The sequence below is a fragment of the Mercenaria mercenaria genome, chromosome 12, assembly GCF_021730395.1.
Source record: "Mercenaria mercenaria strain notata chromosome 12, MADL_Memer_1, whole genome shotgun sequence".
NCBI classification, from domain to species: Eukaryota; Metazoa; Mollusca; class Bivalvia; order Venerida; family Veneridae; genus Mercenaria; species Mercenaria mercenaria.
Genome location: NC_069372.1, coordinates 45,425,981 through 45,448,216, shown reverse-complemented (window position 1 = coordinate 45,448,216; position 22,236 = coordinate 45,425,981). Strand labels below are relative to the sequence as shown.

The 22,236-nt window shown below is 34.6% G+C and overlaps 2 protein-coding genes across 3 annotated transcripts in view; one reads left to right on the top strand and one right to left on the bottom strand.

The window, feature by feature from the left end:
• LOC123535436 (twinkle mtDNA helicase-like) overlaps positions 1 to 22,236 on the top strand; it is an 84,740-nt gene that overhangs the window by 51,711 nt on the left and 10,793 nt on the right. The window lies entirely within an intron of this gene.
• Positions 7,979 to 21,859, bottom strand: LOC123535437 (proteoglycan 4-like). Of its 2 annotated transcripts, none has more exons than XM_045318098.2 (4): positions 21,650 to 21,859; positions 13,069 to 13,166; positions 11,856 to 12,777; positions 7,979 to 10,592 (listed from the first exon to the last, which is right to left on the bottom strand). In XM_045318098.2, exons 2-4 carry the CDS (start codon positions 13,148 to 13,150, stop codon positions 10,352 to 10,354), a joined length of 1,245 nt encoding a protein of 414 aa, XP_045174033.2. In that variant the 5' UTR covers positions 13,151 to 13,166; positions 21,650 to 21,859; the 3' UTR covers positions 7,979 to 10,351. The 2 variants fall into 2 exon arrangements, with proteins under 2 accessions (XP_045174033.2, XP_045174032.2); XM_045318097.2 differs by lacking the exon at positions 21,650 to 21,859 and adding an exon at positions 13,772 to 13,830.

The following is a 22,236-nucleotide window of genomic DNA, read 5'->3' as shown; positions in this document are numbered from 1 at the left end:
AAGGTGCATAACTCTGACACCAATTTTTTTTATGAATTATGCCCCTTTTTACTTAGAATTTAAGGTTGATTTTGATGTATTTTCACTATATCTCAGTTACTACTGAATGGATTTGATTCAAACTTAAAATAGATGTTCCACCTCATCACCCACATCATGTGCCCACATCATGTGACACAAGGTGCATAACTCTGACACCAAGTTTTCATGAATTATGTCCCCTTTTACTTAGAAATTAAGGTTAATTTTGTTGTATTTTCACTATATCTCAGTTATTACTAAATGGATTTGATTCAAACTTAAAATAGTTGTTCCACCTCACCACCTACATCATGTGACATAAGGTGCTTAACTCTGACATAAATTTTTTATGAATTATGTCCCCTTTTACTTTAAATTTAAGGTTGATTTTGATGTATTTTCTTTATATCTCAGTTATTACAAAATGGATTTGATTCAAACTTAAAATAGATATTCCACCTCATCACCCACATCATGTGACACAAGGTGCATAACTCTGACACCAATTTTTCATGAATTATGCCCCTTTTTACTTAGAATTTAAGGTTAATTTTTATGTATTTTCACTATATCTCAGTTACTCCTGAATGGATTTGATTCAGACTTAAAATAGATGTTCCACCTCATCACCCACATCATGTGACAAAAGGTGCATAACTCTGACACTAATTTTTCTTGAATTGTGTCCCCTTTTACCTAGAATTTAAGGTTAATTTTGATGTATTTTCACTATATCTCATTCTGATTGGCTTAGAGCCTAAGGGAAGTAACCTTTTTTAACTTTTGTATGGAGTTTCTTCACCTTAAATTCCAGGAATTGGTCTATTTTTAGAAATCCTATTTTTAGATTTTCAATATTTTAGGTATTTTTCTAACTTTTTTATTATAAGTCCTATGTAAAAAGTAAATACATTTTTCTGTGGTAACATGGGTCGGTAAGACACTTTCTTGTATTCACTTTTAGTGTATCTCTAATATTAGAGATTTAATATATTTACTAGTATTACTATACTAGTATTATACTAGTATTACTTTTACATGTGGAAGCCCAGGATGAAGTACTCCAAAGACTAAGTATTTTGAGCTCACCTGTCACAAAGTGACAAGGTGAGCTTTTGTGATCGCGCGGTGTCCGTCGTCCGTTGTCCGTGCGTGCGTGTGTGCGTCCGTCCGTAAACTTTTGCTTGTGACCACTCTAGAGGTCACATTTTTCATGGGATCTTTATGAAAGTTGGTCAGAATGTTCATATTGATGATATCTAGGTCAAGTTCGAAACTGGGTCACGTGCCTTCAGAAACTAGGTCAGTAGGTCTAAAAATAGAAAAACCTTGTGACCTCTCTAGAGGCCATATATTTCACAAGATCTTCATGAAAATTGGTCAGAATGTTCATCTTGATGATATCTAGGTCAAGTTCGAAACTGGGTCACGTGCCATCAAAAACTAGGTCAGTAGGTCAAATAATAGAAAAACCTTGTGACCTCTCTAAAGGCCATATTTTTCATGGGATCTGTATGAAAGTTGGTCTGAATGTTCATCTTTATGATATCTAGGTCAAGTTTGAAACTGGGTCACTTGCGGTCAAAAACTAGGTCAGTAGGTCTAAAAATAGAAAAACCTTGCAACCTCTCTAGAGGCCATAATTTTCAAGAGATCTTCATGAAAATTGGTCAGAATGTTCACCCTGATGATATCTAGGTCAAGTTCGAAAGTGGGTCACATGACATCAAAAACTAGGTCAATAGGTCAAATAATAGAAAAACCTTGTGACCTCTCTAGAGGCCATATTTTTCATGGGATCTGTATGAAAGTTGGTCTGAATGTTCATCTTGATGATATCTAGGTCAAGTTTGAAAGTGGATCACGTGCTATGAAAAACTAGGTCAGTAGGTCAAATAATAGAAAAACCTTGTGACCTCTCTAAAGGCCATATTTTTCATGGGATCTGTATGAAAGTTGGTCTGAATGTTCATCTTGATGATTTCCAGGTCAAGTTTGAAACTGGGTCACGTGCCTTAAAAAACTAGGTCAGTAGGTCTAAAAATAGAAAAACCTTGTGACCTCTCTAGAGGCCATACTTATGAATGGATCTCCATAAAAATTGTTCAGAATGTTCACCTGGATGATGTCCAGGTCAAGTTTGAAACTGGGTCACGTGCCTTAAAAAACTAGGTCAGTAGGTCAAATAATAAAAAAAACCTTGTGACCTCTCTAGAGGCCATACTTTTCATGGGATCTGTATGAAAGTTGGTCTGAATGTTCATCTTGATGATATCTAGGTCAAGTTTGAAACTGGGTCAACTGCGGTCAAAAACTAGGTCAGTAGGTCTAAAATTATTAAAATCTTTTGACCTCTCTAGAGGCCATATTTTTCAATGGATCTTCATAAAAATTCATCTGAATGTTCACCTTGATGATATCTAAGTCAGTTTCGAAACTGGGTCACGTGCGGTCAAAAACTAGGCCAGTAGGTATAAAAATAGAAAAACCTTGTGACCTCTTTAGAGGCCATATTTTTCATGAGATTTTCATGAAAATTAGTGAGAATGTTCACCTTGATGATATCTAGTTAAAATTCAAAACAGGGTCACGTACCTTCGAAAACTAGGTCAATAGGTCAGATAATAAAAAAGCCTTGTGACTTCTCTAGAGACCATATTTTTCAATGGATCTTCATGAAAATTGGTCAAAATTTTTATCTTGATAATATCTAGGTCAGGTTCAAAACTGGGTCACATGAGCTCAAAAACTAGGTCACTGTGTCAAATAATAGAAAAAACAACATCATACTCAAAACTGGGTCATGTGGGAAGAGGTGAGCGATTCAGGACCATCATGGTCCTCTTGTTAAGATTTCTTATGGTTGCCATTCTTCTGTGACAAGACTGTATGGTGGGGGTATGAGTCACTCCTGTGACAGTTCTAGTTAGGTCTAAAAATAGAAAAACCTTGTGACCTCTCTAGAGGCCATATTTCTCAATGGATCTTCATGAAAATTGGTAAGAATGTTCAGCTTGATGATATCTAGGTCAAGTTCGAAACTGGGTCACGTGGGGGTAAAAACTAGGTCAGTAGATCTAAAAATAGAAAAACCTTGTGACCTCCCTAGAGGCCATATTTTTCATGAGATCTTCATGAATATTGGTCAGAATGTTCACCTTGATGATATCTAGGTCAGTTTCGATACTGGGTCAAGTGGGATCAAAAACTAGGTCAGAAGGTCTAAAATAGAAAAACCTTGTGACCTCTCTAGAGGCCATATTTCTCAATGGATCTTCATGAAAATTGGTCAGAATGTTAACCTTGATGATATCTAGATCAAGTTCGAAACTGGGTCACGTGGGGTTAAAAACTAGGTCAGTAGATCTAAAAATAGAAAAACCTTGTGACCTCTCTAGAGGCCATATTTTTCATGAGATCTTCATGAATATTGGTCAGAAGGTTCATCTTAATGATATCTAGGTCAGTTTCGATACTGGGTCATGTGGGATCAAAAACTAGGTCAGTAGGTCTAAAAATAGAAAAACCTTGTGACCTCTCTAGAGGCCATATTTTTCAATGGATCTTCATGAAAATTGGTCAGAATGTTAACCTTGATGATATCTAGATCAAGTTCGAAACTGGGTCACGTGGGGTTAAAAACTAGGTCAGTAGATCTAAAAATAGAAAAACCTTGTGACCTCTCTAGAGGCCATATTTTTCATGAGATCTTCATGAATATTGGTCAGAAGGTTCATCTTGATGATATCTAGGTCAGGTTTGAAACTGGGTCATGTGCCATCAAAAACTAGGTCAGTAGGTCTAAAAATAGAAAAACCTTGTGACCTCTCTAGAGGCCATATTTCTCTATGGATCTTCATGAAAATTGGTGAGACTGTTCAGCTTGATGATATCTAGGTCAGGTTTGTAACTGGGTCATGTGCCGTCAAAAACTAGGTCAGTAGGTTGAAAAATAGAAAAACCTTGTGACCTCTCTAGAGGCCATATTTTTCACGAGATCTTCATGAAAATTGGTGAGAATGTTCACCTTGATGATATCTAGGTCAAGTTTAAAAGTGGGTCACGTGCCTTCAAAAACTAGGTCATTAAGTCAAATAATAGAAAAACCTTGTGACCTCTCTAGAGGCCATATTTTCAATGGATCTTCATGAAAATTGGTCAGAATTTTTTATCTTGATGATATCTATGTCACATGTGCTGAAAAACTAGGTCACTTTGTCAAATAATAGAAATAACGACGTCATACTCAGTTCAACACTGGGTCATGTGGGGATAGGTGAGTGATTCAGGACCATCATGGTCCTCTTGTTTTCATATTCCAAACAGAACTTCCTTATTGGATTGAAACAATAATATGAACTAACTGTTAAAACTTGTTCATCACAAAAGACAAAGTACAGAGATGTGAAATTGTTTCTTTAATCAGTCATAAAATCTCCATTGTGAGAGATAAAAAGTCTTTATAAAATCTTCAGTTTCAGAAGTAGAAAATTGATGGGTAATATGAGATAACATGAATTACTGTCTTGATAACATACAAAGGTGTATATTTAATATTACAAATTAAGGAGACGTCACCACTGAGATAGTTTAGCATTATTACAATACACAGGCGGTATTGAAATTGTGTTTCCAATACATGTGCTAATTAGATAGATCCTCAATATCTATGTGCAAACAAGGGATGTGTTTTGTATGATTGCAATACTGTGAGTTGCTCTAATTACTGACAAATGACTGAAACAATAGGAATTCGTACGAGAGATGGATAGACAAAACAACAATGAGGTAACAATATATTCTTTTATTGATTAAATGTATGAGTTGTAAGCTACAATAAAGAATACCCATTTTATGAAATCAATCTGGAAGTTAGAAATAACAGAAAAAAATTAATTAGGTCATGAGTCATCATATACCTGTCAAAATTTGTCATTAGTTTTCGCGAGCTGTCAAACTTATTTTTATCTCTCTATTCTGCAAATGCATGGTTTTTGAAAGTATCTTGGACGGATATTGTAATGTGCAACTTACTTTATATTCCACATTAATATTTGTGCTTGAAATTGCTTTGTTGAGCTCACCGACGTCACATATGAATGTCTATTGTTTTAGTTTATTGTCTGTTATAAAGGTATCAAATCTCAATATTAAGATATAAGAATTGTTCCTTTCTGGTAGACAAAGGAAACTATTTGGTTGAATCATGATATAACGGTTTTTGGAAAGAACTGAATGTTCTTTGGTTTTTTGTTATTCACCGGAAATTCAAAAAGTGACATCACCTTAAGTAATATTTGCTTCAATACTACTGTATATGTAGAAAAGTCTGCAATGCGAAAATGTTTGCAAATTCAAGAAATCAAGAAAATATCATCCGTGGTAAATTTCCATGTTTACCAAGGCATGTCGTTACAGTCAAATGAATTTAAGATAATCAAATTTAGCCTTGGCATGTCAGTTTTCATTGATTCACGAATATTTTTGCATGTGAAAGGTCTGGAATTGGCAGTTTGCAAACTTTTAGACCCGCAAATATTTATTTCCTTTTGTACAGTGTGCTAATTGCTGAAGTCATATGAGAATATATTTGAGCCACACCATGAGAAAATCAACATAGTGCATTTGTGACCAGCATGGATCCAGACCAGCCTGCACATCCTTGCAGTCTGGTCAGGATCCATGCTATTCGCTAACAGTTTTTCTAATTCCAATAGGCTTTGAAAGCGAACAGCATGGATTCTGACCAGACTGTGCGGATGCGCTGGCTGGTCTAAATCCATGCTGGTCGCAAACACACTGTGTTGGTTTTCTCATGGCGCGGCTCATTTCGCTTCATCTCAGCCATTGTAGAATCTTCAGAATCAATCTCTTATTCACTTAATTTAATCAGTTAATCAACTCGGATGGAAGACGTTAACATCTGATTGCAGTCCTCAGCGTGGTAACAAATTCAATATGAAATCACCTAATTAATGACATTATATTCCTTATTAATATATATTTCCCAATATTTGGTAATAATGCTAGAAGTTGTGTTGTTTAAGGGTGGTATTGATTGGCTCATCATCTGTTTGTTGGTCATTCTTGAACAACTTTGTTTGTTTGTTTGTTTGTTTGTTTGTTTTGGGTTTAACGTGTTTTTCAACAGTATTTCAGTCATGTAACGGCGGGCAGTTAACCTAACCAGTGTTCCTGGATTCTGTACCAGTACAAACCTGTTCTCCGCAAGTAACTACCAACTTCCCCACATGAATCAGAGGTGGAGGACTAATGATTTCAGAGACAATGTCGTTTATCAAATAGTCACGGAGAACATGCGCCTCGCCCGAGGATCGAACTCGCGACCCCACGATCCGTAGACCGATGCTCGGGCGGTTCCTTGAACAACTAGAAAAGGCTTGATTTCAATATGGTCAGTCTTCATAGGATGGATGATTGCCTGTGGTCAGTAGATGATCCCTGTTTTGGGGTCAGTAAGTCAAAGGTCAAGGTCACAGTCACAGTTTCTGTGAAGTAACTTAATAGTAATGCTTTGACCTACATTATCAGTTTTCATTAGGATGATTTCCTGTGATAAGTAGATGACCCATGCTGTTTTGGGGGTCTGTAGGTCAAAGGTCATGGTCTCGGTAACATTGAAAGTGAAAACAGTGACTACTAGGTGAGCAAAGAAAGCTTTGGCCTACATTGTTCAAACTTCATTAGAAAGATTGCCCTTGGTCAGTAGCTGACCTTTATTGCTTAGGAGTCACTGTACAACAAAGCTGAAAATAGGTTCTGCTATATTACTAAGAACCCTTGAGCTAGCTACTGCCATCAATATTCATAGTATGATTGCCAAGGTTTTTGGGAGTCGGTAGGTCAAATGTCAAGGTCACAATGATCTAGAGACCAAATATGGTTTCTGCTTGATAACCAGAAAATGCTTTAGCCAAGTCATAAACTTTTATAGATTACCAGTGGTCAGTAAATGATCCCTATCATGTTGGGGGTAAGCACGTCAAAGATCAAGATTATAGTGATCTCTGGAATGGAAATTTAACTGGCCAATATAGTGGCCATCATTTGAAAACAGCTCTTGTTATATGCCCATCTCTGAAAGAGCGGGACATATTATATGAACACCCAGGGCAGGCAGGCAGGCGTCCGGTTGGTATCCAAAACATGTCCACTCTCTAAGTCAAACAGTTTTCATCTGATCTTCACCAAACTGGCTGACAATGTTTTTGGGCATAATATCTTGGCCAAGTCCGATAACCACCCAAGTCACCCCAGGCACTCTTGGATTATGGCCTGTGAATTACTCAATAAAACTGCAAATATAGCGTTATCGTTCTCTCTTAAGTCAAACAGTTTTCATCTGATCTTTACCAAACTTGCAGACAATGTTTGTAGGCATAATACCACCCAAATTGCCCCAGGCACTCTAGGATTATGGCCCTTGAATTACTCAAAAAACTGCGAATTTAGCCTTGTCAGCTTTCTAAGTCAAACAGTTTTCTTTCGATCTTCACCAAACTTGCTGACAATGTTTGTAGGCATAATGTCTTGGCCAAGTTCGATAACCACCCAAATCGCCTTAGGCACTCTTGGATTATGGCCCTTGGATTATTTGATAAACTGCTAATTTTAGCCTTGTCTGCTTGATTCTAAGTTTTCATCCGACGGGCATTTTTGTGACAGTATGGCACTCTTGTTGTATATTAGAATATTTATCCACAGAACTTGTATCAATGTATTGGTAAAATGCCATTTTACTTGAACTGGTAAGAACTTTTAGCTCGACAACTTCAAGAAAAGTAAAGCTGTTACACTCGCCTATTTGTAGTCAAGCAATGTTGTCCTCTGACAGCTCTTGTTAAAATCTGTAGCTGCTGTTTGAAACATTGATTCCGGGAAAGGCTAGCTAGATATAAGGATAACAGGGTGTGAGATGAATTAAAAAGGAATACAATTTGAAGCTTTAAAATATTTTAATAGATTTTCCCTAGATGGACCCTGTTACAGTATATAAACTACATAAAAACAATGTATTAAATAATTATAATAACAAAATGGCAATGATATCACATTTTGTCTGTATCAAATCACCCTGTGATAACACACATGTATCATAGTGTCACACTATATTAGACTTTTCGTTAAATTATTGTGGATGTTTATAATCTATTTCAGTACTATACTGAAGTAATTATAAATTCAAATCACTGAAATTGACACAAAATTTAACTCTTACTTAAGTTACACTATGTGTTTTATTTAAAGCCATCCCGTGCTCATCGTTCACCAAAATATTTTATCTTTAGATATTTTCCTTCAAATACAGAAAATACTCAACAAATGTATTTAAATTTACTAAATATGTAAATTACTTGTATATTCATAATTAAATATCATGCAGCAACAAATATTTGTTTAAAAAACTTCCAGTCTTCAAAGCATTAGTATACATTTATGTTGTGTTTAGTTAAATGAGTATAAAGTGTGTACTCTCTAAAACTTAATGTTTAATACTGTTAATAAACATATACTTGTTAATTTTATATTTTCTTAAACTATGCATATAACAAAGCATATTTTCATATTTGACATTAGTATACTGGGTGTAGTATAACTTTAAACATTTTAAAAAGCCATAATTTAAATAAATATCAAAGAACTGCATAAAAAGCAATGTAATGTTCTGATATATGAATGCTATCACACAGGGTATATATAAACTTCATGAAATAATATCACATAATTAAAAAAAGGTATGTACATAAATCAGTGTTATAATGCAGAGCTGAAAATGAAACACTAGCATACATAAGCTTTTTTTTTATAAACATTTTTCCAATCCGCCAATCATAGGTTGGATCGACAGTCTCTGTAACCATTGTTTTCACATAGCCATTTATAAATCCTCTTTCTGTACAGTTTTTTTTTAATGAAATTTATGTAGGTTTTTGTTTCCATTTTAATATTCAAACATTAAATTTCCGAAACTTTAACATTTTGTTATTGGCAGACCCATTTCATAGTTCTTGAAAAATTCATTTTTCCTCTCGAAAAAAATGCAAATGAAAATGAAGTTTTTCACATTTTACTATATTCAAAGGCTAGCTTCATTCTTAACCTCTAAATGATAGTTTTTAAAGAGAGATGGTTTAGAATGTATACCTAAAATTTAAACTAAATTCAGTAAAATCAAGGCCGTATACAAACTAGATCTCAATGAAATTAATCCTTTAAGTATACTTTATCCTTCCTAAAAATTTTGGTTTGATTTTTAAAGCAAATAATGGTACATAACACCTGATGGTTTTTCTTGTAAAATTACATAACCAGAAACGTTTAAGTAAACTTGAATGAACTGCATAATAAATCCGAAGTACAAACTATAAATTACTGCAAATATACGGGTAGATGATTTAGCATTGCCTAAATTTAAATATGACGAGAATTTCTGCTAAGAAAATGTTTAAAGAAAGCACATATTATCCATATTATCTAAAAGGAAAGTAGATATCTAGCAAAATAATGTTTCATGGTGAAAAAAGCAGAGACTTAAAATTTAGAGAATCATAAAAAATATGCATGACGATGCAGAAAAAAGAATTTTCACGTTACGTCAAGATTAAGGTAGTGTGCCCACAATGACAACCAGCTGATTACATATTCTCTATTCGGCATTCTCTGTTTTTATCGAAAGCCACGTGCGCGTTCAGGTACATTTACGTTCCGAATAATGCCGAATTGCATAACGAACGAGAGTTCGTAACTAGACGGAAATCACCGACTATCATTACGGTACTCTACCTTGTATCCATGATACAGAAAAAAAAGAACATTCATTTCTTTTCAATTCAGACTTATTACTATCATACTGCCTTAAATGGAAAAGTTTTTGTCGAGTTATCACTTTCTTGGCGAATTATTGGACAAAAATTAACGAAAATAACCAGTTCATGACCCACAAAAATGTCAATAGTAATCAATCCTCCTTTACAGAACGGTAAAGTATTTTTCACAGCTGAATAGTATTGATATCATCGCAAAAGATCCTGTAAATATTTACACATTCTCGAAAAGACTGTAATTCAGCACTTACAATTATTCAAAGTCTACGAAATGGTATTCACTTTACTGAAAGTGTGATGCGAAAGGCTCCGCATGTCTTGATGGATATGTAAAGTATATGTAGGCCTTGGCGTCACGTGACCACTGTAGTCAATATACATGCACATTATTTTTGAACTGATGAACTTGCATTAGGAACACGTTTTCTTGCTCCTTTGCTCCTTACATGAAAGCATTTAAAAGATATTTACATGAAATTCTAACACTAGTAAACAAAGCTAAAGTTCTTAAATCGATAATTTAAACCATGTTTCTTCTGCATTTCCATGCGTTTCTTGTGTATTGTTTCTGATATCCACTCTTTATCTATAGCAAAAGTAAATGGTCTTTTAGGAATCGTGTTCAAAAAGAATGTCTCATTATTTTCCATATGAACTTTTGGCGGGTCTCTCTCTGTTTCCGGTTCGTCGACCTTGACCGTATACGGCAAACGGCGGGAAACTTTCCTGAAAGTGAAATATAAACACGAGTTTATGAGTAGACATAACATATACTGCAGTCAAACACAATGTCGCATACACCATTATAGGCACAGGAATTGATTTTCCATTCGCCACATCATAGGTCTTCATTTTCTTGCCTTAATCACTCAATTATTGTTATTGATATTTAAAAATACAAAGATATACGTCCGACAGAAAAATAGATATCTATACGGGAATGTCGAGATAGGAGTTTTTGTTGTTGTTTCCCTTGACCACAAAAACAAGACGGGCCTCATTATAATCTGTTTCCAAACACGGAATACATATGATTTTTTTTAAAGTCTATATGCCCTTTTTCCCGAGAAACTATATATAAATACAAAGAAACGAATTATGTCTGTTTGTCTACAAAATGATAGTTTTAAAAAAACTTACTTTATAAGTACTCTAGATCTAATGCGTGATTAGTAGTAAATGACAATCTATACATGGGGAAAATAGTTTTTGGAAGTTCGATCCTCATACATGACATATTTTTTCGTTTCTTTCTGTTATCTACTTTTACTTCTTCGGGCGAGTAAACACGAACACTTTACTTCCGTAGGCTGGTCTCTTCGGACATTAAAATAGTTCATTGCACGCAAGGTTGAGAATGCCGAAATTGAATACACAGAATACATAATAACGTGTCCGCTACCTCAACATGCCGTGTTTACACAGTCATATTTTAAAAATGTTTGTGTAATTTAGAAAAGACTTTTAAAATGACATTACACCCGGTGTAAAAAAAGAAGAAACAAAGATTTGAAAACCATCCCTACTACAGGCTCTTGAATCTAACACTACCAATTGAGGTAACACACTTACAGAATGACTGAAATAAAAACCAAGTATTTATTCTTTTACCTGTACTTGATATGTTTGGGTTTTTTGTATCATGAAAACGTAGCTATCAAAGTTTTCAAAATGAATTTATAAGGAAAAGCTTCCCAACTGCAGATGGGAGCAGTTTACATGTATTTGAATAGATATCTTTGAAATTAAATATATTAAATAACAAGACGTGTTTGAAAAAGGTTTATTTATTAAGTCAGTGAACTTTTCGGGATATTCAGTTCAGAAGGAATTCAAAACACGTAGTCAATAAACTTAAATTTTCGCCCAGACATTTCATAAATAACATTAATTAAATATTTGATATAATTTAAATTTTAGAATATTTCAAACCATTTATAATCGATACGTGCTGTGGTCAACTTTCAACAAACTACATATTAAACTTACTTTATTTTTAGAGGATCACCGTGAACTTCCATCATCCATCCGTGCCTCTTAACTTCTTCATCATAATCTGGCGTTTCACTCCTTCCCAAATATTCATCCTCCTCAAGATGTAAATCCATTTTATACGGAGACGGTGCCATTGGGCGTAATGGCGTCCGTTTTCCTGATGGAGGTCTGTTGGATGGACTTTGAAGTTTTCTTTGGGTAGGTGTAGCTCGCTTTGGCTCTGCCGGCGACGGCGCTGTACGCGAAACTGAAATTCTTCCTGACGGTGGCCGTTCGTAAATTTGAACGCTTGTTGGTGCAGGTATGTCATCGATGTTAATTGCACTGGTAGGTTGCGGCCATGAGCATTCGAAATAATTTGTTTGTAACGGTTGAGGAGTATAGCTCTGTGACTGAGGTGTCGGTATTTGGCGAACTGGGCTAGGTGATGGTCGAATTGGACCGGCAGATTTTACCGGTCTTTGTGGTTTTGCAGGAGTTTCTCTACGTACTGTGGCACTCTGTATACGGGCTATTTTCTGTACATTTGAAGGGCTTACGGCAGTGGTTGGTGACTGAACTTGAACAGACTGCGCATATGCAGATGATCTTTGAGTTGTCTCTCTTGGCATTGTAGCGGAAACGGATGGTGGTGGTAGCACTGTTATTTCCGTTTCCGGTACATGCGTAGACCAACATTGTTGAGGCGTAGGAAGATTTAATCTTGGCGGCGGTTTGTAAGTCGTGTAAATCGGTGCGCTTTGCACTCTTGGTTGCAAGTTTAAGTGTGCTTCATTGTCGGACTGTCTTGATGCTGCCTTGCTACCTGCACGGGAAGATGTGGATCTAGATTTACCGCGGGATGTTCTTTCCTCTGGCGGGGTCACCGCAGGTTGGTAATACTTGCTTTCACGGTACCTGTACAAGGCTTCTAGTTCTGAAATGAAAGAGTTGAGATGTCATTTCATTCCAATGGTTCGTTGCTGACATCAAGAAGAGTATACTAGTGGTTCAACAGAAGGAATTTTTTGTGTGTTTTCTATTTCTAAATTACTTAAACAGGTTCATAAAAGGTTTACTTTATCTTTACATCCAGGAAATATTGACGATTTGAATCTTTCAATATCTGGTCAAACTTTTACGATAAAAAGGGGTATGCGGAGTTTGCTGATCAGCAGACAGAAACAAATGAACATGGTCTAGAAATGATTGCAAAAAGTATGCTTACGATAGGGTGTGAGTGTGTCAATCCTCCTGTCCTCGTACACATTCTTGGCGGAAGGATACCAACCGTACGTCTGCTCCTTCATTTTTATCCCCCCGAAACTGTAAAGAAACAAAATAGATATTATTATTTTAATGCACTAAAACTTTGAAAATAGTCCTTCAGTGGTCGGTATTTTGAAGTTTCGTCTGTCTGTCAAAACAGTTTTGACCTCACTAGTAGCGTGTTTATTATTTAAGTTCGATAAATAACTCCGTTTTACGGTTAAAATGCAGGCTGTCAATATTTGATTTCAAACAAGTCGTTTGTGCATTCATTTCACATTTTTGTTGAAGCTGATGGTACGTTAAATTCATTCAAAGACTATTTCATGAACATCTGACCGACTTCGACGTCTTTTTTAATACCATCACACACGCTTTACTCATAGTCTTTTGAGCCAGTCGAGCTTTGTCAACATTACTCTAAGCGTTCTTGTTAAAATTTTAGTTTGTTATACTTAGATTTTAAAATAATATTCAATTAAACACTAGATGTTCATGGTATTTTTTTTTAACTTTTGGTACTAATCACACTTCTCACACCCTTTTCTTAAAGAATAGTTCTCTGTTAAAATCTGCAGATATTTTTATGTTTTTGATACCTTGCACTTCATTCCCGTATAAAATAGTTTTCCGTAAGTTTTATTTGAAATAAAAAAGCGAACCTCCGTATGCCTGGCAGACGACACCCGTGCTTTCCTGACGACATTTTTATCAAAATGAAATGATTTCTTGGGGATCAATCAAATGTTATCTGTTTTCAATAGCCGTTGATATGCAATTAATTTCGTTCCGCGGAGCACATAGATTCGTTATCTTGATCAGTTTATGATTATGTTATTTTAGTCAGTTGAAAAGGCACTGTACAAATATAATTTCATAATTTTCTAGTTGACTTGACCTAGCTTGAAAAGAAATGTCACTTGATTTAAAGATAATATAAGATGATATTGTATATATATATAAATTGAAATATATCGTTTTCTTTTGCTACAGAATGTTTGATAAAGAAATGAAGTCCGACCAGATTCAATTAAGTGGTATTTATTATGGATTTCATATTCACAGACACGTCGTTGTTAATTAAGTTGTTATTATATTCTACTGTAGTTTATTGCAGTCATATATGCTTGCAAATTAACTCGACTTTTTGGACTAAATTTCTTCATGTCTCGTATACCATTTAGTACAATCTGAACAGAGGATTTTTTGTATATTTTTCAGTCGTGACTATGACCGTTTATATTAATTTCATGACATGATAGTTTCCATGGGAACGAGTAGGTGACGTAAATTGAACTGATACGCCTAGCAGTATTATTACATTATTTAACTACATGTAATCGCGATATTGTCAAATTAAAGTCTCCCGCTATTTAAGAAACCACCATGATCGATTAAAGCTACATGTATTTTACTTTAAAATCACAATAAATTCAACCTGATATACGTTGTGTCTTAGATTGTCAACTTATTTACTCTAAATAGAGTATCTTATTTCAAATATTCCGTGTGAACAAATGACGATCACCGGGGCTATATATCTTCGGTGTTTTGATTTTAAATACCGCTTATAGAATTTCAAACTTAATAATATCAAAACTTAACATTTAAGCGCCCCATTAACCAGCTATTTTTGATTGAGGAAATAAGAACAACTGTATTATATTTGTTTATGAACATTGATTGATAAATTCATACGGAGCCTAATGAACTGTATACAAAGAGTTAATGACCCTAGATTTATTCATGTCAGATTTAGTGACAATATCATTTGATAATCTTTCAAACATTGTCTTCAACATAATACAATGTTAAAATGTAATATTCGTTAATGAGTTTAATATGACTTTTGTGCAAATTGGGAATAATTTGTCATCAGCATAATGCTTGTAATGCACGGGAAAATGGTACATTAACACTACCAAGTTTGCATTACCAACAGCAGTGGCCGTATGACCTATTGAGTGGGTGGAACAAAATATAAGTCAGGAATGCATTGCAATAGTAGCAGGTTAGCTTGTCTTTAGTCAAAATGTTACCGAGAACAGTCATATCGGCCGAGGATCATGCTCTGATATGTTGACGGAGCAGCCCATTTTGTAAGCAAAAAGTGACGCCATGTTAGAGACGTCAAAGAAGATTTTTTAAAATAGCAATGATATGACATCAAACGGAAGTTTAATCAGCGTGTTTGCTTTGCTGAACATGTGCATATAAGTTTGTGTTGCTAATTTTTGCTTTGAAATCTACACTGGTATAGAAAGGAAACGGTGGTGTAGTGGTAAAAGGCCGCTCAACAGTGGGCCGTGTGTGCGAGCCCCACAGTGGTCATAGCCATGCCTCCTTATAAGATATCAGCACTGGCTTTTCCTGAATGCGGACTCGAGAGTGGTTCAAATAAGCTTGAAGCTTTTATCACGACATCACAATCGAGCTAGAATATATTAGTATTAACCAAACACCATAATGCAATGATAAAGAAAAGACATCCTTGATTAATCACTTTAGTAGATTTAAACAGTCTTCACTGTCCTTTAAAAGAAACGTAACAAGAAGTCGAATTTATTCTTTTATGGTTAAAAGATAGCGTTGGAATATGGTACAAAACACTTGGAAAATAACGGGACGTCTCATGATAAGATGTTACAAAATCAATTATCTGTCCATTTTTGCAGTGTGACATTTGAAGGCATTTCTCAAATGTCACACAAGAAAACGCTCTATCATTCCATGTCTATGTATTGATAACCTGCGAATGATAAAGGCACATCATCACTGACAAGATGTTACAAAATCAATCCTGCCATCTCAATTTTACATCTTATGCAAATATACCTTCAAAAATTGTTTAAAATGGGCTATATTACCGGGGACTTACATGTATATGACAGCAAATCCATGGATTGATTTTAATCGAGGCAGAATAAATATTGCAATGATATATCAAAATAATCGATATATTCAAATCGTTCACGATACTTATCGTGATTTTTGACTAAGTAGATGAATTATCTGAAATAGGCCGTGTTTCAAATTTAATTACCACCGCGGCTTCACCTAAGAAAATCATTAACGGACAAATTATCTGATAAAACACGGTTATATTCGATTAGAACAGAACTACTAGGTGCACTTGTCAAATGATGTAGCGTTTTCATAACTTAAATTATCTTAAAGTTATATTTTGCAAGAACAAACTATGTACATACACTTTATAGGCCATCTGGATTTACGAGCAAATAAGAGCCCTAAAGATTATAATTTGGAACAAAAGCATGCATATGAATGATTAAAATTGTTGGAAATGGACCAGTCAGTTCTAAATATCTTTTATTTCATCTGTAACAATGGCTAAACAAACAGTGTGTTATCGATCCAATTAATCAAGCAAGAAACCATTTATGACAAGTGTATTAAATATTTACGAAACACGGAAGTTACGTGCAATCAGATTTCAACATTTCAGATCATGCATGTATGTTACCTCTATAGACCCATAAATCTTTTATCATTCCAAGTCGAGATTTTGGTCTAAACTGCATATAAATCTATATATCTAATAACGAAAGACACGAGAAAAAATCATGGTTTCCACGAAATAGCTGATATGTCGGGCTCATGTACTTGTGCCACGAAGGAAAACACGGGCAGTCATAACGACTACGAGACAAGCATAATTTCCGTGCACAGTGACAACGAAAAGTAGATATTTCGTGCGCGTTAGTCTATCTGACCAAGAAAACACGGGCAAATCATGGTAAATTTCAAAAGGGGACTGTCACGAACCTTTCATTTTTAAAACAAATAGCAACCAAAAACTCCCATCCTATATGACTGGTAATCTCGTTTCGTTCAACCAGTACATTCAACAGACAAGAGATTTTCAACACAAAATCAAATTAAAGTGCTTCGATAAAATTATGTACAGTGTACATACATAATTACTTTCAAATTGAAAAGTAGTATTGTGCATTAACAAATATTCATAAATTTTATGTAGTTAGGAAACCTTGGCGCACTAAATTTCTGAATAGGGTTGTAGGTTTACAAATTATAACCACTGGATATAGAACAATAATAAAGCACTATTTTTAGTTTTTAATGCCTGAAAATAATTGGAAAGATAAAGAGATCTCAAATTTAACAAGGAAAGGTCAAGATCATTAATGACCATAAGAATTGCGTTCAAAAGAAAGTCCGACCAACGGGAAGTATATAATTAAACTGCACACCTGTTTATGGCAATTATTCATTAGTTTTCACTATTTAAAGTCATAGAGCACTTTTAATTTTGCGTTTTCATAAAGAATTCAAATTGACATGCGTGATTACGTCTTCGATCAAGGTTAAAAGTGTTTGAAAAGCCAGATACATCAAAGGAATTAATCAGAAATCTTTCATATCGCTAATCGCTGTTCAAATGAATACGTTTATGGCAAATGTCCATTAGTTTTCGCCATTTAATCTCCTACAGACATTTTCAGTTTTGCTTTCTACTAAAAGGAAGAAATATCAAATTCAGTCATTGTTATTATCACGCCGTCATATCTTGATGTTTCTTTGTTGTTGTTGTTGTTTTGTTTTTTTTGGTAGGAGCGGGTGGGGGGTGTTGTGTGTGTGTGTGTTTTGTTGTTGTTGTTTTTTGTTGGAGGGGGTCTTTTTTGTTGTTGGTACTTTTTGTATGTATTTCCAGACAAAGGAGGTAATAATGATACCAGTAAAGGGAGATAATCGGTAATTAAATGCGGACTTAAATATATGTCACGGTATAGGATTTGAATATCAAAATGGGGAGAATAGAGTGTAGGCGGCCGGGTAGCTCAGTTGGCAGATGATCGGAATGGTATTCCGAGGCCCCGGGTTCGAGTCCCGGTCTGGCTGCACATTTTTCTCACCCTATGACATTTGGCGCCCAACATTGGACCGTGACGGCATTACACTGGTTAGTCTCTGATGCCTGCAATTGCTTACATATAAAGTACCCGCTGAAATTCGAGGACGAATTTCAAAATGGTGGAGAAATATATCACAATACAAGACTTGAATATTAAAACGGGGAGAAAGTATGTAGGTGGCCGGGTAGCTCAGTCCGTAGTGCATCGGAACGGTATTCCGAGGCCCCGGGTTCGAGTCTGGCTGCACATTTTTCTCACCCTGTGACATATACATGACCATTAATATAAAGGGAGATAAACAGAAATACTCTTTTTAATGTAAAATTATTTTTAAATTTCGAAGGAAAACACATCAAACATAAAAAATACGAGGACTTCGTCTTTGTTAATGTTTATACTCTTATTTATATACTTGACGTGAAGCATGTTCTAAGTATTATAAAGACGCTTCGGAAGCCCTAGATCATTAAAAAAAATTCGATCTTGTAACACAAACACATTTAATAGTTACTGAATGATGTTCAGTTAGGCACTAACTAGCGCGGAACACTCACTCTTTTGCCCAAGACAATAGCTGTAATTTATTCTGCAGTGGCCATTACTTCAGCACCTAAACATGCGTTAAGTAAACATTAAAACAGTAAGCTTTTTGACACAATAATCTCTTATAAGTATCGCTTTTTTCTCCTATAATAATATTTCAACATGCTTATTATGTTTGTCGAGTGGATATGAAATGTTTACTTTCAGTGTTATACAAATACCTTTAAAATGATAGTCCCATTTTAATGAAAGGAGGTTTAAAGGTTGTTTGAGATTAAATTGGAAAAAAATCTAATAGAGTTAATATTAGATTTTAAAATATTTATACAAATTATTACCCACAGCGTAGATAGTTATGTAATAAAAGATATTCCTATACATGCACTTATGACATAAAAGCACTCTTAAAAGTGCATTAAGAAATAGATTATAAAATACATATATAAATACATACAGTCAAACTTCGTTCGCGCGAACTCGACGGAACCGGCAAAGTTTGTTCGAGTTTTCGGAACAATATACAACATAGAGATTTTGCCGGGTCTTGACGATGAGTTCGAGCAAAGGGTGGAGATAAATTTATCCGAGTTCGAGCGAAACTGACGTATTTGTAACTACACACATGTAGGGATGCAAAATAGAATATCGTCGCCATCATGACGAAGTTTATATGGTTGGGGTGTTGTTTTTGCAAATGACATCTTTATTCCATTGCATGTCTTACTCTTATTTACAGATGACAGGAAAATGTCCTCTGTTTAAATGAACCTGTCCACTGTACAGTTGAATTTATTGGGTTGAATGTCCCGTCCAGCCTAGAAAGTACGTTTGTACCACAGCAAGAAAATCCTCGTAAAAAAGCCACTAAATGAATAATTGAACATACTCACATATATTATTAACAAAAAGATATTTGAGCCGTGCCATGAGAAAACCAACATAGTCGGTTGGCGACCAGCATTGATCCAGACCAGCCTGCGCATCCGCGCAGTCTGGTCAGGATCCATGCTGTTCGCTAACAGTTTCTCTAATTCCAATAGGCTTTAAAAGCGAACAGCATGGATCCTGACCAGACTGCGCGGATGCGCAGGCTTGTCTGGATCCATGCTGGTCGCAAAGCCACTATGTTGGTTTTCCCATGGCACGCCTCATTTACATTCGAACTAAGAAGTGAATATATACAACACATGCTTATAAATCCCTGTAATAATGGCATTTTAACTTTCAGATTAAATATTTCACGACTCTTAAGTGATCGCATTACCATTTCAATAGAATGCAATCTTACGATTGTACTTCTCAATTACCTTTTAATCTCGAGAAAACAATGCATTAATATAATCCTCAAATACCTCCACGGTTGTATATCTTACTAGCTACTATGAATTTATAATTCCTTTGCAACAGAGAGAAGAACTAATAAGCATTGTGATTGGACATGCTTATGTTTATTTAATAGCAATATGCATTTTTAATATAAAACAAGACGTATAAAACACTTTCACATGACTTTGCGAAGATTAGTGAAGTTTAAAGTAAGATATCGTAAATATCATTAAAGCAAAATGTTTGTTATAATATTTATTAAATTTCACGAAAGATAATTTTTATTATAACTCGACTGCAAAGAAAACGTATATCATCTTCATGTCTTTTTCCGGAAAAAAAGTTCTCTGGGTAATAAAACTGAGAGTGGACCCAAGCATCTTACTGGTCAATTCTCAGCTCAAACTTGGAATTAACCAATCAAATGGCAGCGTTATGCAAGAACATTAATATGAGTCCGGCAACTTCTCACTGCTGAAACTTTGCAAAGATTTTGTATATACTTGATATTATCTCACTGCCAAGTTTTATTAGGATAATGCAAGGATGACGAAGAAACAGTGTAGCATTTTGATTTTAGATTCAGATCGTTAATGAATTTACGGGCATGTTTGGTGTCCTGTTAAACTATTCGGGCTTGGTACTGGCGGAGTTTGAACAAGCTACCGATGCCTTTTACTTTTTAAGACTAATACAATAAGAGAAATTTGTACTTTCACCTTTTAAACTGTTCAATAATGTAAGACCTTTGAAAGGCAGAAATACGATACCATTGAAATAGAATTGACTTAGGCTACACATAAAAAGACAACCACAATACGGTTTCGATTACATTTTTATTGACACATTTCAAAATGAAATTGAAATTCGATTCAGTTTAAGCAGTAACGAGTATTGAATGGCCGTAAACGATTTTATTTCATATTTAAACAGAACAAAATGATAAAGTCATCGATTTCTTTATTAAAGTCATACACAGATAATTCCACTTGTACAAGTAAATATTAGATAGAAATTAATCTGAAAATATTCATATAATACAGTACTGTCGTAACGTATACACACTTTGATAAGAGATAGGTCATTTATGAAGTTGAAATTAATTTTTATTGCTTGTACAGGAAGATAACCCACTTGAATTTGGAGCTGTTAAAGTTTTAATAAGGTATTCATTTAAAAGGACTTAAGATAGCAATTTTTATGATAAAATTATTCGTGGAATTGAAAGATATATCTGGAAAAGTAAACTTTTGAAGTTTGTTCAAGTTCGCTCACATACGTACCTATGACATAACTTGAATTTCTGTTATCTAATCATTTTAAACGACTGGGTTTTTTGTTGTTGTTTTTTTTCTTCTCTTTTTTATGTGAGCGAAAATTTATGGGAACTTGAAAATTTATTATGTTAATATATCAAACATTTCTAAATATTAATGTCAGGTAGATCTTATCACCATTATTTTCGTTGCTTTTCACTTACAGTTTTCATACACCAACAATTGTAATGCAGTTATTTCTTTTTAAACAGATGAAAAACCCCAAGTTAGATTTTTTTTTATAATGAAAATAGTAAAATGTGTGTTTTGCAAACATGTTTCTTAAGGCAAATTCTTTTCAGCTATTTAATATATGTATTGAGTTTACAAATACTTTTGCCACCGTTCTTGTAAAGTCTTAACAGTTTTTTCATAAGCCGTTAACTTCTGTGGGTTTTGTTTTCATACCTATAGGCAAAGATCTTAACCCTGTCAAAAATAAAGAAAAATGAATCCTTACCTTTATTGACAGTAAATATTCCTTTTTCCTAGTTTTCCATATTTCAAAAGGCCAACTTTTTTTATAAACAAAGTTTTGTTTTAAAATGTTTTAAACTTTTAACACATTTTTATTTGACATACAATCGTGCTACCGGATTACAGCCTCGTTTCGAGCGTTTCTAAGGACGCCATACTTGTTTTGGTTTGTCACCTGTCCGATTAAACGGCCATAATGCACTGCGACACTTTATAACAGACGACAAAATATTTCCTGTATACAGATCATGGCGTAAGTTTTAACCCCCAAATTAAATTGGTCGGTTTAAAGTATTTAGTTATTATAATTTTGTAAATAATATTTTATTGGAGAATACGACTTTATATGGGTGTAGGTTGGCCTTCAGGTCTACAGGATAGTTTTTATTCAAAACGCATAGAGCCTAGGGGACAGAGAAAAAAGATTTTAAAAATCTTTATTATCATATTGATAAAAAAGTTATTCATATGTTATTCTTTTAATTTGGTAAACCAGTCTATTGAATAAAAAGGAATTGGGGTTTTTCTTCACGCTCGAGCAGGATGAACAGATGATATATTAAGATCCAG

Excerpts from the sequence above, each read along its gene's own strand:
- LOC123535437 (XM_045318097.2), bottom strand. The coding sequence starts at position 13,815 with ATGTCGTCAGGAAAGCACGGGTGTCGTCTGCCAGGCATACGGAG. Across the intron at positions 13,167-13,771 it reads CGTCTGCCAGGCATACGGAG|TTTCGGGGGGATAAAAATGA; the intron begins GTTCGCTTTTTT and ends GTTTCTTTACAG. Across the intron at positions 10,593-11,855 it reads GGTGATCCTCTAAAAATAAA|GAAAGTTTCCCGCCGTTTGC; the intron begins GTAAGTTTAATA and ends TTTCACTTTCAG.